The sequence below is a fragment of the Micromesistius poutassou genome (assembly GCF_964030765.1).
Source record: "Micromesistius poutassou genome assembly, chromosome: 14".
NCBI lineage: Eukaryota > Metazoa > Chordata > Actinopteri > Gadiformes > Gadidae > Micromesistius > Micromesistius poutassou.
Window position 1 is genome coordinate 2898955 of NC_140284.1, and position 18643 is coordinate 2917597.

General features: G+C 46.1%; 1 protein-coding gene across 2 annotated transcripts; it reads right to left on the reverse strand.

The window, feature by feature from the left end:
- Positions 1-1426: 1426 nt before the first annotated feature.
- pms1 (PMS1 homolog 1, mismatch repair system component) lies at positions 1427-18518 on the reverse strand. 2 transcript variants are annotated; one of them, XM_084478394.1, is made up of 14 exons: positions 18467-18518; positions 17735-17762; positions 17223-17373; positions 16091-16273; positions 14965-15067; positions 14281-14444; positions 11934-12050; positions 8915-9037; positions 8648-8794; positions 7505-8325; positions 5234-5755; positions 4860-4990; positions 1854-2017; positions 1427-1742 (listed from the first exon to the last, which is right to left on the reverse strand). In XM_084478394.1, exons 1-14 carry the CDS (start codon positions 18480-18482, stop codon positions 1539-1541), a joined length of 2874 nt encoding a protein of 957 aa, XP_084334520.1. In that variant the 5' UTR covers positions 18483-18518; the 3' UTR covers positions 1427-1538. The 2 variants fall into 2 exon arrangements, with proteins under 2 accessions (XP_084334520.1, XP_084334521.1); XM_084478395.1 differs by lacking the exon at positions 17735-17762 and having other exon boundaries at positions 18467-18516.
- Between the last annotated feature and the right edge of the window lie 125 nt (positions 18519-18643).

The window sequence follows — 18643 nt, forward strand, 5'->3', positions numbered from 1 at the left end:
CCTTTATTACAGTCCAACAGACACAAACGACAGCGTAACTGAACAGACTTGTTTTTTTTTGTTTACACAGAATGCTTTTCTGTTTAAAGCTGCAACACGCAGGTTTTGCCCGACCCACATTGTTTTTCATTGAGTCTCATGGTTCTCATGCATTTGACTCTATAGCAATGGCCAGCATTCAAATATATCCATGAGAACCACAAGCCTCCATCCAGAGTGGGAGGCTGGGTCGGGGGGTTGGAGAGACGACCCACCTCCAACCGACCCATAGCCTCTGGTTTCAAATATGGTGACCCAGGCTAGGCTAGGCAGAGCGTCAGGGGTCTGCAAAGTCTTGGCGGAGCTGAGAGGAAACTGGAGCCGGCCATGGCAGGAACATGTCAACTCCACATAGAAAAACATACCCGGGTTCTGGCCACTGACCCACCCAATATACAGTACGCAGTGCATAGATATTACACCCCATTGCACGTTTCGTTGTAAAGCCCTAAATCATGTTAACACGGCTAAGCATTTAATGATTTGGACAAATGATCTACAATAGTGTTTTTGTTAGTTTTCACTGTTAAAACCGTAATTATTTTTAGAGAAACAGTCTGTAAGATTACAGTAAATGCATGTCTACATGCGTTGTCTTCTTCATTTAAAAGTACCTCCACCAGTCACAGAACCACTGGAGGGCCAGATAGATCACTGCTCTAAATTTCAAAGAGTCCATAGACATGGAAGGCTTTGTTAAACAAAGCCGTAGCATCTAAAGAGAGAGAGAGACACACACACACACACACACACACACACACACACACACACACACACACACACACACACACACACACACACACACACACACACACACACACACACACACACACACACACACACACACACACACAGCCCCTCCACAACATTCGATCAGTCAAGTGTAAGTGACAGCCTGCGTGGCCCACAACCACACAGCTTTATATAAAGTCCCTTATGTGTTTTTAAACCAGGAAACAATCAAACATGTGTGCGCTGGTCTTCCTCACTATGCTGCTTAACATGCAAAAAATGTACATCCAGGACCAGCTGGGGAGCCCCCAGTGCCACCGCACTATTTGACAGTATGCCACTGGAGTTTTTGGCATGGCGTGCATTGATACCCTGTGCCAAACACATTGTTGGTACTTAGATGGGTGTTGCTAAGTGAGGACAATGTTGATTGTTTATAAGGGGCAGGTTGAGTTGATTCCTCTGGTATGCCTCGCAAAGCCTTTTCTGTACTAGAAACGCTAACGGGTGCCGTCAGCAAAAGGTGTAGAATCTGAAGAATCTGATTCAGTAAAAACAAATACAGTTGACATTTTTTTGTGAGTTTATTTATTCCATTAATTTAAACACAAAGTCTTGTATTAAACACAAAGTCGTGGTATAACATTCCGTATACGACTCTGAACGGATTTGTACAGTTATTTACAGTTCCAAAGATGACTCAGCATATATTTCATTATTTTTTTTTAACAGCTCCATTATATATGACTCAGCATTTTTACAGTTCTTTACAGTTGTCCAATGGGAAGCAGCAGAGACTTGGCCTCCTGCTCGGAGCAAGGCACAACAGACAGCTGGTGAAGGAACGGTCTCCCGTGGATACAAGTCCGGCTGTCCTCCCTAAGAAGCTGTGTCATCCTTGACAGACTCTCCTCCACTTCCTGCCTCGTCATGTTGCTAGGCAACTGACGGGCAAGCCGCACAGCTTCCCCCTTAAGAGTGGGACACGACAGCGTTTTGAAGCACGAAAGCATAAAAGCGAGTAGTAGAACATAACTTCATAACGTTGACGACTTTTAAAAAGCGTTTTTTTTTTTCCCCACCTGAAGGTAGTTGCGGACTTTGAGCGGACGGCTATCCTGCACCGTCGCGGCGTCGCGGCGGAGAACGGCGGCGAGGATCTCCCTGAGGTCCTCGACTCCGAGGAACGGCACGCAGTCTGCGAGCGCGGTCACCTCCAGCCGGCCCGGGGCCGCTGCCGGCGAGCCTGGCCAACACAAGCAGAGAAACAGATCAGTGGACTCCAGACACCACTCACATCTGCAGGAAAGAATGATAAATAAATATTGTGCTTTGCACATGGCGTGGGGACCAAGACAAACAGCAGCGGGCCAAATAGAGTGTTAAATGAGTATTACAAGCCTTACGCTGGCTGGGGGGAGGGAGGCCCCATCCTGCAGAGAGGATGATGGAGTGCCTCTCCGGGAGGAATAACAGCACACGACTCAGACGTGGCTTCCCCTTTTTTTCATAAAGTTTTAGAAATTTAGAAATGTACCAGTGGTAATCATGTTTTTTTTGCATTAAGCGTGAGGAGCACTAATGATTACTACCCTTGCTGGTGCTTTTTCTTGATTATATTGGCCAGGAAAATAACAATTTAACATCAATGATGACCACAAATTAATTCATATTTGTATAGGTGTGCCTGCTGCATTAACGTACTACTGCAACATACACAACGGACATGGGAAATACGTAAAGATCAAAACAGCAATCACAAAAACCAACTTTTAAAATCAGAAAATAAACATCTGATGCAGTTTTTACAAACCACAACAACAAAATAACAGCAGCACGCACCTAGGTTCCTCCCTGAGCCACTGAGCAACTGTCTCAAGACAAACTCCACACCACACTGGTCGGCAGGACAGTGTGACGGCTACCTCCAGATTCACTCACACCCCCTACCGGGGCTGGCAGTGCCAACGTGACATTCCTAGCGTGTCCTGAAGGGCAACTATTCTCATCACCTGCACACTGGGGCACAGCCCCCCACCCCCACAGTGTTTGGCTTGGGGGGCCAGTGTCATCCGAGGTGACCCATTCAGGCTAAAGAAACAGCCCACGCCGGAAGAGTAGTGCCCTTTGTGTGTGCCCTTTGGGGATAAAGGGATAAGTAATGCGACAGAAAGTGTTGGCTGGGGAAGACTTAAGTGTCACAAGAATTAAAGCTAGGGTAGGCAATATATTTGAGGAACATTTGTCATGTTTGTTTAAATTCTCTTTACATCCCGACAGCAATCAACAAAAAATATATAAATATATACGTATATATGGTATCTGAATATGTCGCAGGCTATCCAATCATTTCATTCGGCCGAAATTAAATTATTTGATTGGCTACCTGTCCGTCTAGCTACCGGTTACCTGTGCACATTCTGCCCGTACACTCATTGTGCATGACTGGAGTCTTCCACAAGGCTACGTAGACCTATTGCTAAAGCTAGCGAGCTAATCCCGTGTTTTTGGGGGAGGGGCTTTGGAGGGAGGCTTTAGGGACGGTAGGTCGGTTTGCAGGCAATTTAGCCTACTATCGAGTTCACTCACCGTGTGCCTATTGCTTTACAACATTTCCACCCTCTCCATCAATCAACATGTTTTTTAGGCTTCAGTGAACTATGCTATTGCTTTTATATATAAATAAACAACAGTTCAAGTTAGTCGCGGAGTGATACTGAACTCCGTAAACTGAACGGGCGTCATAGCTGTGTGTATACGCTCAATATACAACAGTTGGGAACCAATCAGATTGCTTGATTTAAGCCACCCGTTTTATAATGGATGTTAACCTCTAATCAATCGCAGTAAGGAAATAAAACGTAATATGTTGTCGTCGCTTCCTGCCGCTGGAGATAGCTCTTCGCAAGTACAGGAATTAAGTTTGCTTCTGTTCTCGCAATGCTTCTTCTAGACTTGTGTGTATTTTAGTTTATTTGTATTATTAATAAGTGCAGGATTGTGCAGGAGACCTAAAACACCCTAAAGGGCTTATAGTAAAAACCTGCCTAGGATTTTCTATTCATCCTAATACAGTGGATATTTGGTAGGTAAACAGATGTTAATGCTAACATTAACTATGTAGAAATGGCTTATAAAGGTAGCTACTTGTATAAAGTAACAAGTGTCAACAAGTTTGCTGAGTTTGCTTTTTCTTGATAGTTTGTTCAGACCGGTTAGATGTGGACCTCACAACTATATATATATATGATATACTATATATACAATATAAATGAATAATGTACTATGCTACCCCTATTGTGTGAACGACTTCCCAATCTTACACCTTGTTAGCCTAGAGAACCCCCTGATCACGTGACCTCAGTCTGGACCTCTAGTCGACTTCAGAGGGCGGGGCTACTTGCCTTGACAAACTCCTTCCGCAAATCAGCGTTCCAACGCAGTCCGAAGAACGGCGTAACGTCTTCTCCGCAGAGAAGACGTTACGCCGTTCTTCGGACTGGATTGTAATGCTGATCAGTCTGGACTGCTGCTAACAATGTCAGCAGCATGGTCTCCAGGCTCACACATAGCACCTTTAACCTGGAAGTCATTTGGATTTTGCAAGCTGGCTTCAATGATTGCTTCTCTGTAGAATGTACATTTTTATAGTCATGAAAACGACTAAGCACAACAATGGGTACGGAATATGTATTCTATGCTTTTTTTCTATGTTTTTAAGTTGGTACAATTTGTTGAATGTGCTGAACCATAAGTACCACTTATGACTGCAATGTGCACTATTATGGAAGTTGCTGAGCATTGGGTAACTCAAGACTTTTGTATTCTGTCCTTGGTGATGGACAAATGCTGCCTGCAGCTCACAAACTCTTTAAATCACTGTTGAATCAAAATGTTAAAATGTCTCTAAAGAAACATTCATTATTCTCTCTAAAACAGAAAGCTGTTGTATACTTGCCCATGATACTATTGGCTTTATAAATTGTTGTCCGTATCATTGACGACACTTTGGATTAAAGCATCCAATCATTTGCTAAACGTGAAATGTGTAAAATGTAACAAAATGATGACGGGTCTGTGATGTTTACCTGGAAACAGTCGGATTTTAAACCCATTGGCCAAGAGTCTGGGATCAGACAAGATGACTCCTCCATCAAGTTCAGGGCTGCCTTGACCCATGTTACACAAGGCCTGCGTGTATTCACTCCCCCCGAGAAGACTAGGGGGAAACAAAACAACAAAAGCAGCTGCTGAACATTTTTGTCTCTTTGGGGAATCTGGATCACATCGACTTCATGTAAACGTTAGTGTTAGTGTTCGTGTGTGTTAACTTTGTGCTCACTGATCGCCCTGAATCCCATACACATAAAAAAAATGGAATGACCCCGTCCACTGTAGCTAGGAGCAGGGGCGACTGCGGGCTGGCATTTGGCAGGTAGGCGAGAGGCGAGGGATACGTTACCCATCTGTTAACTGTATAGGGTTCTGCAGAGCCACGGCAGCCAGTATATTATTCTCCAGCAGTCTCTTAAACAGCAAGGCCTCCTCCACCCGAAATGGATTTAACAACATGAGCTCTCGTCCACATAAAACGACCCAGGCGCTCGCAGGGGCCAGCCGGTTTACTAGCCGGGGGCCCGGCGGCGCGTTGGCAGGGCCCGACGGAGGGGGCCCGCTACTCCGGGACCAGAGGCGACGGAGCCCCTGCCTGAGGCCGGCCACGCTGAAGGGGAGGGGGCGTGAGGGTTTGGCGGCGGCGGCGGGGGGTTTCGCCGTCGTCTTCTTCTTTTGGGGCTGTGTGGAGAAGAGCTGGTCGAGGAGCTGCTGGTTGGCCAGCGGGGGGGCCTTGCGTTTCAGGCCCTGCTGTCGACTCGGCGAGGGGCTCTGGGCCTCCGCGGCCCCTCCAGCCGCGACGGCGGAGGACGCGGCCAGGGAGGTGCGCTGGCCGTGGTGATCTAGGTGCTTCTTGGCCCTCTCCTCGTACCTGCAGGGGGAGGGGGCGGGGTTCATTGATCGTATTCACGAATATCCGGTCTGGGATCAAAAAGTATTTCTTGAGTAACTCCTCTTTCACGTCAACTGGAACTCCAACCGTTTCTACTTGCCCTCAGGGATGGATAAAGTACCCGTCTTATCTCATCTAATTTTGTTTGGGATGAATGGTATTCAATGTTGTATCAGTCATTTATCTTTGTATCCAATCAAAAGCCACATTTTGTATTTTAAATGTTGATAAAGTGATGAAATATTTTTGCTGTTGACAAACTTTTCACGCCAAACCCTGCTTCTATGCTATAAGTGGACTTCCAAGCCCATTTCTGTAGATTGAATTTCCCCCCTACACACACCCTCTTCTACAGAACTGATCATTTGATCACGACATGGACAAGCACAGTGTACATAAATATATAGGAGCTGCTGCGAAAATGTTTAGGGGCTACGCAATATATACACTTTGCGACGGGGGCCACTAATATTTCTCGCGTGACGAAAGAGTTGACAACCTTTTTGCGCTTGTATACATTCTAAGACAGGCATTGACACGTGCTATTCCACAGTCCATCATGCCAGCTGACCCGTTTCACGAAACGCCGTGAAGTCCAACTCCTGGAATCGGTGTGCTACTTAACGGTGGCGGTGAAAGCAGCCAAATATTTGCCGCATCTTATTACATGTTCGAGACGGCAGAGTAAGGAAAGGCAGGACTCTCAACAGATGTCTTTTTCCATACGCCCGTCCATACCTTATATAAGTCTCGCTAGCTATTGCTGATTCACATTTTCCTTCCATACAATTAGGTCCAAATTGGTACGCACTACTTATAATTGGGCTCGATTGCGTTCAGTGCACCCTAATACTGTTATTCCATCATTCCAGCTGGGATGGAAGATAGATATACACTGTGTTCTTTCTTTTACTGGCGTGTTCACATACATCTGGATGTTGTTAGACGTCACTAATGACTTTGTGACAGGATTCCCTAATAGTCCTGTTTGATATATGGTTTTGATACGACCCGTCCAGTGAAAGTGGAATCGGCTTGGGGGTCGGTGGCACTCGGCTCGTGCGTCTACGCAAGTGGCCGGCTCATTTTGTGCTTGGGTAGGTTTCAAAACCTCCCTTTGCCGTTATTCCTACTCGTTACTCATAGAAGAGCTGACGCAAACACAAATGCTCGGTACCATATCCTATGTGATTTCCCCAACGTGATGTGTGCAGCAAGAGGGGATTGTTTGAGTCACAAGGAAAACACTAGATGGCCTTTCTGTTTCTAGGGGGGAAATTAACAGAAGGGTGAAGAAAACTGTGACTCAAGTGGGCTAATTTGAGCTAGAGCTACACGTTTTTTCATACAGGATTACCAATGTACTGTAGTATTTTATCCCAGTTATATTGAGTTATTAGAATATTCACTCCAGACAGATAAGCAGATCACAACACGGGATAATAAACAAATTCATATCATAACTGTGGCAGATGCCCAACACCTGAATTCCTCAGGCCCATGGCATACATTGGAAACGCGATATTCCACCTGATTTACAGGTGGAAAGCATCGACTGCAGCCTACCCTAAGTTAAGGGGCAGTTGTCTGGAAAAAAGAAAGATATACGGCCTGGTATTGACTCAGCCTCCTCCACCCCCCGTCCCCGCCTCCCCTCCTCCGCCTGCCCTTCCCCCTCCCGACCCATGGAAAGAACGCCCTGGAAGACGGACGGGTCTGGAAACTCACTTCGTGCGTTCCTCCTCTCCCAGGTTTTTCCACCTCTCCTGCACGCCGTCGCTGATCTCCTGCAGGCTGGCGGCGGGCCTCTCCCGCAGCACCGCGGCCCGCGCCTCCTTCTCGTGCAGGGCGGCGGCGGACAGGGGCGCCCGGGCCGTGCGGCTGCTGATGAGGTCGTACGCCGTCAGCGACGCCCGCTTCTCCGTGACGGCGTTCAGGAGGAGCTTCCTGCCGGGGCTGCCCGGCGGGCCTCTGGCCGCGTCTCCGCACCGGTGGATCTGGACGGGCCGCAGGGGGGCCCCGGACGTCGGGTCGGTCAGCGCCACGCCCCGGCTCCAGCTCTCCGCCGACGGCGTCGCCGGCCCGCCCGCGTCGCTCCCCCGCGACACAAGGCCCGCGGGGCCGAACGATTCCCCCTGGGCTTCGCCGGGGCCGCTCGGCGCGGCGTTGTCGTCCAGAGGTTCACCCGCCGAGCCCCCCGAGATGTGGTCGATGATCCAGTCCTCGGCGACCGAGGAAGAGGAGCTGCTGCTGTTGGTGGTGGCGGTCCGGTGGTCCAGGGAGGTCCCGTCGCCTCTCAGCAGGGTCCCTGTCGATCGCGCTGCGACGCGACCCTCCGCCGTGGTTTCGGGGTCCTCCTCCTCGTCATGGCCGAGAGACGGGCCTCTGAAACCGTTCTCTGAGCTTCTGGGGTTTTGTTCTGCCGGTGAAGCGTCGGCCTGGGGAGGACTCGGTGGCTGGTTAGACATCGAGTCTCTCTCAGCGTCGTGAGGAGAGCGAAAGCCGTAGAGAGACACGAGCAGAGCTTCCAGGGAGACCAGCACAGCCTCCTGAAATCCATGAAGGGCACAGTGAGAGGATGAGGCCGAGCAAGAGCTTGTTGCTAATGCTAAACACGTTTATCCTTCCCTAGGCTAGGCTTCGCGGTACAACTCAAACCCACGGAACCAATGAACGTTTCAGACGTATTGCATACTTTGGCAACACATTACATGTGAGGACTACCTGTTTTACTTGTGTGAACCCGCCGACCCTTATTAGAATTGCATCACATAGTAAAAGAGGTTCACTATGAACACATTTGTCTGCTTAAAGCAGCCAACAGTAATTCATACCATCTCAAGTCGCCGGGCTGAAACGCGGGGTAGCTACCTTGTTGTGAAGGAGAACCTGGGTCTTGTCCGGGGTTAGATTGACATCGATGGAGGAGGGTGGGAGGGTGATTTGGAGCACAAGCACCGGGTACCTGTTCCGGTTGGCCTCGGACGGGTACTGAGCCGCGTAGCTCTGACGTAACAGCTACGTTTTCAGCATGATCAAAAAACAGCAAAAGGAGTTGAGTCACGTTGGGCTTCGTGAACGTTTGGAAATAAGGTGTTCATAAGCAAGCGTCATGTTTTTGTTTGAAAATGACCGTACCTTCATTATATCTTTCTGCTGAACAGGCCGGTTGTTAACGAATATGAACGTTTTGTCGTGGCTGGAGGAGCTGCTAGAGAAGTAATCCGCTCCAGGTTTGGGGAAGTAACCATCTAATGAAATCTAAATAAACAAATAAATAATATGAGCAATTATGAAATACACAAAAGGTGACCATCGGTTACATTACAGTGTCAGTATTTTAGAATTGAGTGTATTACAACATTACATAGTGATAGTTTTAATTCATGCTACTAGTTTAAAGTGGGACTCGCAGAGCTCTCCAAAGATTTTCACTTAAATAAATGTCAGTTAAGTCACTATCTATTACCGAATAAGGTAACACAATGGTGATTGAGCCTATGGCGAGTCTAATGAGTCTCTTTAAAGCTCCCTTGCATTTGCAGTATGAGTAATATGAACAGGGAGTCAATGGGGAATTTCCCGCCATGCATTCAAATCCTAAGTGGCACAGTGAACGGCACATTTTCCATCACCCAACAGTGGTTGTCCAGCACAAGAGTGAATGGCTAGAAAACCGAAATGATGTCCCAGAAACAATTAGTCATCTCTAAACATCATAGTGGCAAACTGTAAAAACCCACAGGACATTATTTATTTATTTTATAGCAGTGGGCTGGAAAGATTTCAGAGGAAAATATTAAGACGAATGTCTCGAAGTATCAATGCCCTGCCTAAATACTTCCAAATGAAGGTGCTCAGCAGGGGCCTACCACAGGGAACGGCTAATTGGGGAGTTTTACCAAAAATGAATTAGACGGTTTGAAAACTGGGTCTAAATGACACTTTAACCAGTATAACACTTTCAATTAACAGCCCATCCACTCCACTTACAGTGCAGCCATTAATACAAATGATTTAGGCTTTTTCAATATTACTGGTCTAAGTTGTTTTTCTATCGTTTTTTTATAGTTTGGCTGTCCCTCTCATAAGAAAAGAGATGTCTTGATCAAATGTTATAAATAATTTCCCTTAATGTATTATGATGAATTCTTATAGACCATAAATAAAGCCAGAGGGAAAATATGTAAGGTTTACTCCACTGTCAGAATAAAGCCTTACCAGCCAGCTGACTAACAAAACCAAAGCTTACCAACCAATGAAAACCCTGAACCCCCTGACGCAGTTATCTCTGTTACCTACGCTATTCCACCGCTGCTGACTGATCAAAACACAGTCTAAAAATATGGACAATTATAATTTCCTCCAGACTCCAGGGGGTGAGCAGCCCCACCGTGTTTCTGTTCACATGTTCCCAGAGCTCATTATTAGCTGTGATCCCAGCCAATGCAGTTAATAACCGCTCCGCTGGAAGGTCAAGCCACATATGCTTCTCTCTATTCCCTCTCATTAGGGTCACTTTATGGGAGCACTGGGGGCACCTTTTCCCTCTGCGCTCCCCCCACCCCCCCTCCCCACATTGCGGCGGTGGTGTGCAGTAATGTTGCCAGGATTGAGAGGGCCACATTCTGCTCACCCCGGGGACTGGGGCTCGTACAACCCACCCCTCTCTCTCTCTCTCTCTCTCTCTCTCTCTCTCTCTCTCTCTCTCTCTCTCTCTCTCTCTCTCTCTCTCTCTCTCTCTCTCTCTCTCTCTCTCTCTCTCTCTCTCTCTCTCTCTCTCTCTCTCTCTCTCTCTCTCCCTCCCTCCCTCCCTCTCCGAGTGAGGGCCCCCGAGGGATAGTCAACCTGGATTCTGTGATCACCACGCTCAGAAGAAGCAGGAGTATAAAAAAAAAAACCCTCTGAAGAAGAGAGGAGCGCTGCTCTGGTTTTGCTACAGTGGAGCAGGTTAGCGGCGAGAGGTCAAAGGTTATTCCCCTCACTGGGCCCCGGAGTGCTGCAGAGAGATGACAACAACAAGGAGGACCAGGGTGAAAGGTGTGTGTGTGTGGGGGTGTGGTTCTTCACATGTGTCAGGGGGGATTAGCTGGGAGCCGGGCAGCAGGTAGGGCGCTGCGTGGCCCCCGGCCGTGAGCAGGCAGAAAGAGCCCGTGTCCGCTTGACGCTCATCTGTTGTGAACGGCGAACAGAGAGCGTGGCTGAGAAACAAATAAAAACCTCTTAGCGCTTACTCTTCGTCCAACCAAAAGGCACAAAGGGGCCGCAGGGTGGGAGAGGAGGATACTTTTGAAAACCTTAATTCACGCTTTCAAAGGTTACTCATCAAAACAAAGGCTAACACGCAGAAGAACATGCACATAAAAGACAAAAATAGAGAAGAACATTTATTTAAAAGGAGAGAGCGAGAGAGCGAGAGCGAGAGAGAGGGAGAGTGAGAGAGAGAGAGGAGAATAGTTGGCGAGCCACCAACTGACCACATAATCTGGCTGGCGACCAAACCTTCACACTGAGGTTACTAGCTTGCAGCCGTGCATAACTAGCACGTTCTCTTTCTATATGGGGTCACTGTGTGAGGCTTCCGCAACATAATTGCCATAAAGGCCCCGTGGTGAAGGGCAAAGGGTTATGGGGGCTCTGGAGCGGGCCAGGAGCGCGAGATGTGTGTCAGCAGGGGTGACATGTAACTCCACGCTAATAGCCAATGACATTCACCCATTAACGATTCACTATTGCACTATAAATACAATAAAAAACCCAAAAGCTTTTGGAAATACAGTTAAAAGGATAAACCTAAACTTCTGTTATAGGACGTAGTTCCTGCGTTATTTGGCAAAGACATTTGGCCTAGTTACAACGTCAGCGAACACCGCTGCCATGCACGCTTCTACTGCAATCATGTTTGTTGTTTTTATTTGTCCTCTCCCTGCACATATGGCCACTGGGTTTTTCCAACATGCATTCCCCCCCCCCCCCAAGCATCTCTGTAGCACAAATATTCCAAGCAGTTACTAGAGAAGAGAAAGCCTGGATGGTCACTTGGTCACTTATCAACGGTTTCTGTTTCGAGTGTGATCATGCTAAAACGATAGCTGCCCCAGAGCCTTTTCACCTCCCCCCCCTCCCCCCCCCCCCCCCCCTTTCCTCTCCCACTGACCTGTGGTTGCTCCTGGCGATGCTGGCATGGGAGCAGGTGGGCGACCACACCAGACCCCAGTGTGGCCAGGAGGGCGCTTCTTAGATCGGCCGCCCTGGTCTTCTGCCACATCACCACCTGGGACAGCCGGGAGACACTGCATGAGAACCAGGTTGCATCCCCACCGGGTGATTCGCTGCTCTGGGGCAACAACAATAACTTGGATTGCTATTCATTCATATATATTGTATATGCACTTTATTTATTGACTTTAATTTTTCAGCACACACTTGTACAAATGTCAATTTTTCTACTGCCTTATTGTACCTTTAGTGTTTTCTATTTTTATTTACATTTATTCCATTTTCTATTATTGAGCTGAGAAATTGTAGCAGGATCCTAAAAGTTAAATGAATCCAAATCTAGACAATCTAGACATAAGACAATTTGCGTTGCATTTGCAACACACATGGACCACTAACCCTTTTGCTCAGGCTTGACTCGGCTTGTGGAGCAAAACACAGAAAACGTGAAATAATATAAATGCAGCAGTTCTGCTTCTGTGTTTCCCATGCTGCCTACGGGGAGCTGGTGGAGTTTGGCCTAAGGTCACAAACAGTTAAATTGAGGCTCCCAGTGGTTGTTGGGGCGAGGACGGGCCACGCATGACGGGATTAATGGCCAGAGGAGCCTGACTGAGTTGCAGCCTTCTGAAAGAAAACGCAGGTCGCATATTTTCACACCCCCGGGTGGGCTTGTCATGGGGTGTCAAGCAGTTAGTATATCTCCTGGGTGTTGATTTCTGAAAGCACGCATTCTGCCATGGGCCTCTGCCGCCCCCCCCCCCCCTCGCTATGAAATATGCAATTTGGCACATGTAAACGGATCGCTCCTGTAAACAGTTCTCGGAGAAGCTGTGAAACGCGACACGGGGGCGAAAAGCTAAGTTCGGGATACAGGATAGGATATTGCCGAGTGCTGATCGTCCAAAATGGAGGAGGGGGCACTATCCCCTCCCCCTCACCCCCTGACAAGCTGGAGGGCGATGTTAATGAAAGATATACAGTGGTCATGCGTCCTCCACCCACTCCAGCCACCAGCTTGACCATCACTTCCCTTCCGCGACACCCCCCACCCCCCCCCCTTGTGTACAAACCAGCCACAGCCTGAAACTCAATCAAATTACTAGACTGTTATTAGGTGGAGTATCGCAGGCGTGGTAATCAGAACGCCGGTGTCCACTGTCGGACCACCGTTGGTGTACGTGTGTGTACACTGTGTCTTCATCTTATCTCTGGGAGCGGGGAATTATGTTAGGAAACGAGCCCACTGTGACTCCCGGTGATTGTTGAACTGATTACAAACGATGGTATTCACACAGAGTCTATGGAAAGCCATTATCTCCAAGCCACTGGGGACATGCACTTGAACGTGCGCTCGTTGATGTGAAATTTGCATGGTCTTAGTTCTACGCCTCTGGGGATTTTAATCAAATACACAACCCAGTCCTAAAAACAGATCTGTGGAAGAGCATCAATTTGAATCTTTTTGACATCCGTTCGCACAATATTTGCATTCTGGTTGTGGTTATATACATCGTACATAACCACATGTTTGTCACATAGTAGTGAACATACATGCACACTAAATAACATGCCATAACTACATGGCAGCTGAATTGAAAATGTAACATTTTTACAACGTATTACTAATGTGTTTAGTTATGTGTTTCTTCTAGTGTGATATTTGTTCATACATCTGAGGTTCTTATGTTATTATGCACTAATGTATTGTTATTGTTGTGTTGTTTCATCATTTGTTAAGCACTTTTGAATAGCCGTTTTGCACCAAAAGCACTATATAAATACAGTTTGATTGATTGATAACAAATGTACCCCTAAGTATCTCTCACTGCCTAACTACTGAGTAGGTCACCTGTATGTATATCCCCTGCTAGTATATCAAGTCTGATTGGGTAGCTTAACATGTGGGCCATGAAAAATACATAGACAGAGGAGGACACCTTGTGGTTAGGCTCAAAACACCCACAGTCTCAGACAGTTTGTACCTTTTTATCGAAGTCCCTCATCTATTTCTATTACATATAAATAAGGCTTTAACACATTTCTGAAAACACTGAAGAGGTCTACAAATCAGTGCCTTATAACGTAATTTATTAACGAGCAAACTAGTCGAGTTAAATCTCCAGAATCAGAATAATTAGTTTAAACCTATTGACACATTCAATTCCATGGTAAAGGACATTTTTTGAAAAGATTACTTTTAAAATTATTATTTGAATTATCTTTTAAGCAACTGCGTGAATAAATTGCCATCCACGTACATCCCTCTGAGCTGAGCAGTGTACCTTATTGTGAGCCAGCGTAAGCCTCAGGTCTGGTTTCACAATGGCGTAGGCCATCAGCAGGTCCTGGACTTTCTTCAGCTCCTCCTTGCACTTCTTTGCGTTTGCGTAGTACTGCCGCCTCACCGGGAGGTTCTTGAAGAGCCTCAGCACCGTCACTGTGGTGCCTTGGAAACAGAGAAACCATTTGGAGGAAATCTAATTATTCTGTGACGAAGCGCTCAGTCTAAAATCAGCGCAGTAGGCCAAGCAGTGGAGTACGAATCATGTCACAGGGGGGAAATGCTATTAATTATGTCAATTAATCTAATAACTAATTAGATAGTCTTCAATTAGTTTCACAATTGATGGTTCACATTTTGAAGGTCTTGATATCAAATGTATCATACACTTATAAAAGGTTGTAAAGTGATAAATAAATGAAATGAGAAGAAGTGTATATATATATATATACATATACATATACATATATATATATATATATATATATATACATACATATACATACATATATATATATATATAAAAAGTGCCCCTTTGCTTGAAAATATAACCCTAACCCTGACGTTGTCTATGGAGAAAAAAACAAATCAGAAAACCACCCTGTGGCTAATTTATTTGTTCATTTCCTTTCACTCTGATGTGTGAATGTGGTTGTTAAGATGGCATGCAAGTGCTAAACCTTGCCTTGTCCCAGGTGAGAGGGCTTCTGGGACACCACCTTCCCTGTGACGTCTAGGGAGTACTGGGTGCTGATGTCTTCGCCAACGGTCTTTGTGGTAATGGATACCTGAAGGGTGACAAAATAAGATCCTTACAGTTGGAAAAAGTATTATTTGTAATGTAAAAAAAGAAAGAATTATATGCAAAAAATGCCATTGAATAAGTTGAGCAAGCTGAAAAAATTGGAAGCTGTATCATACCTTAATCAGTTAATCATGGAATGATGACAAGAGCAGTGCAATAAATAAAGAGTACAAAGTTCTTCTGCACACAAATTAGTATGCTTATCATTTTATTGATCATTCATAATCCATTTAGGAGCATGAACTCAAGGTCACTCAAACTATGGCCTAGAGCAGAAGATAATAACTCACGCCCTGAGGGAACTTCTCATGTATTACAATCCCTAAGCAAGAGTAACAAAAAACAAATACATAAATAAAGCGATCAAAATACCTGCTCCTCAATAATATGTATCCAAATAATGAAGTCACTTTGGATAAAAACTACTAATCATTGCCTAAATAGTACATAGAACTACAACTACTCTCCTCGGGAGAAGTGCCCAATTCTCAATGTATCCGTCCATCTACTTAGGGGTAGATAGTGTTGTGGTTGGTTAGGGTGTTCGGCTTCCAGCCCAAGGGTTCTGGGTTCAATCCCTAATGTAGGGATTGACTCTCCCCCCATGCCCCCCCATATATTCAGATAATGACATGTATCTGAATATGCCTTATTCCCCTAGCAGTGCTACGGGTTAGTTGGGCACGGTAATAAATGCATTCTAAATGCATCCTGGGTTGAGAAATGTAATGCTGAGTTAAAAATAACGCAATGGTCCATCATGGTTTCTGGAGATTCTATCAAGTCTCCATACCCGACTGTGTGGCCAATGTGGCCCCTAGGTGAATAATGCCTGTTTTTGCTTTGGATGAAAGCATCTGCCATGTCAGTGGGTCTATAAATAGGACCAAATAAAATTTCTAACCATGTCTAAATCCAAAACATCTGAATTAAATAAAAAATAAAAAATAAATAATAAGAATAAGAATAAAAAAAAATAACAACACAGTAACTCCCGACTCCTGACCTCAGCCACTGCACAGATGGACCCCAGGGCCTCTCCTCTGAACCCGTAGGTCTCCAGGCTCTCCAGGTCGTCGTGGCAACTGATTTTGGACGTGTAGTGTCGCACAGCCATGACGGCCGTGTCACAGGCTTGGATTCCTAGGCCGTTATCGCGAACCTCAATCCGGTCCAAGCCGTAGTTCTCCTAGAATGGGAACATTCAAAACAGGGGGGTGAGTTCGTTGAGATTGAGGCTGTGGAACGCCCTTCAGTAACTGTACTGTTGGTAGTCATGTAGGTAGGGGTTAGGCTTCTAAGTTCAAGGATGACTACTGCAGACATTGGCGGTCGAACCGAGAACCGTTTGGTGGGAATTTAAACTATAACCTGTAGTACCCTGCAGCTAAAGACAGCCTTGAATTATTTTCAAGGCTGTACAGTACTGCTTGGTACAGTACTTACCTGACTGAGGTGACAGATTGTTACATTCATGATTTGTAGTATGCTTTATGATTAGCTACTAATTATCAATTAGTGTGGTGCAATGTGCATACATGCACTGAGACATTGATATGATGGACATATCTTGATAGGGTTAAAACGATGTGTGTGGAGAAGCAGAAGCACGGAAATCAAATGTGTTGGGGTGGCAAACCTTTTCAGACCTAAAACCATGGTCATGGCCGAGGTCCAAAAAGAGGTGAGGAACCACAGAACCGCCCCTCAGGGACGTGACAGGGCAGCTCCTGACAGATCTTACTGTTTACACCCCACTGTCTAGGGGTAGCGGGGGAGGTAACGGATGTCAAATTGCCGGGTTATGGGTATAGAGGGTGAACAATGAAAGAATGGAAACTACGAATGATGGTGAACATGAGTTTACTGGGGAATGGTCACAAAACAACTACAACACCACAATGCAACCGGGCCTTGGGATTGAGTGTTGCCAAAGAAAGGACACAAACAAAACAAAGCTAAGCTAACAGCTAACACAGGTGAAACGCTGTGTGCGGCGAAGACGGAGCACAGAAATCTAAGATGTTGGGGCGGTAAACATTTGAGACTTTGAAACGGGGACACCCATGGGCGAGGCCCGAAAGAGGTTCGGGAACCAGAGTACCGCAACTCATGGACGTGACAGGACCGGACCGTACCATCTTTATGTCCAGGCTCGTAGCTCCAGCGTCCACCGAGTTCTCCAGCAGTTCCTTCACCACGTTCCCCACGGAGGTGATGACCTGCGCGCTGGAGAGGAGCCTGACCGTGTCGGGGGGGAGGGGCTTCATGCTGCTGCCGATGGGACGCCTGTCAGAGCAAACAGCGTGTCGTCAAACAAAGGTAAGCCCGTGGGACGTCACACATCCATTATTCATAACGACACCACAATTATATAAACACGCAACCAAATCCCAACAGGGATTCCCACGAGAGGAAGAGCAAAGCAAAACATTGTTGCTTGCTTGCGGCTACGAACAAATAATAATTATCTATTATCTATCTATAATTATCTATTTTGTGTCTTAGTTTGGGGGCGGTTAATTAGACCAGATATAGACGGCAGAGAAATAATACTTGCAATGCATGTGTTGCTGTGTGTACGCTTAAGAGCTATTTGGTACCATGCATCGAGACGGTTCTTTATCAAATGCATGCAGAACCAGTTTACCTAAACCAGTGCTGGCAGAGCCCACATCCTTTCACGGGGATAAGAAGCACAAAGAGAGATTGCAATCAAGAAAACAACAAGAAAAAGTACCAGTACATAACATGGGGGTGTGTGTTGTGTGACTCTACTGTATAGACTTCTGATTTAGGGCATTAAGGCTCTGCCACTACAATTAGGTATTTGGAGACATTGCACTAATGTTCAATTAGTTAATTGTAGTGTTCTGGAAGAGGAAGATATTTGTTACAGTTGCTCAGCTGAAGCCAAAAACATCAAAGTAATCAAACACAAATAATGTTTTGATTGCTTTTTGTGTTCATCTATTCTATTTATTTTTATATTTCTTGCTTGAGCAAAGGAACTCTAACAAATGATAACCTTCAGCATCAATATAGTCATCTGTATCTGTTTGATTCGTTTTGCTTAGCCGTAAATGTGTACTGTACCCAGTATGTCAAACTACCATAGTCAACACCATTGCCATAGAATATCTATTTGGTATCACTTCAAATAAACGAGGTGCATAGTTCAAAGTCAAACCTAGCGAAAGTGGAAATAGCCACAGGTCCCATATAAACTAATCCTAGATCATACTGACCACAGACTGTACGAAATTGCCTATCGAAACAATCGCAGTAGCTGATGTGTTCAAAGCTACTTTTAAACGCACTTGTGTGCGAAACTAGTGGTAATATCGCAATGTGCACAACAAATAAACTGCACAATACTGACTCTGCAGAGGTGGCATTCACAACATCAGATCTGCGCGCCAATGTCCTCGTGGGGGCTTCATTAACACAACAACACGGCGGAAACGAACAAGACATCGGCCACCCCCCCCCCCCGCCCGCCGAATAACCCGAGCTGCTGATTGGCTGCGGTTGCACGCGAGTGGGTTCCGAACCAGTG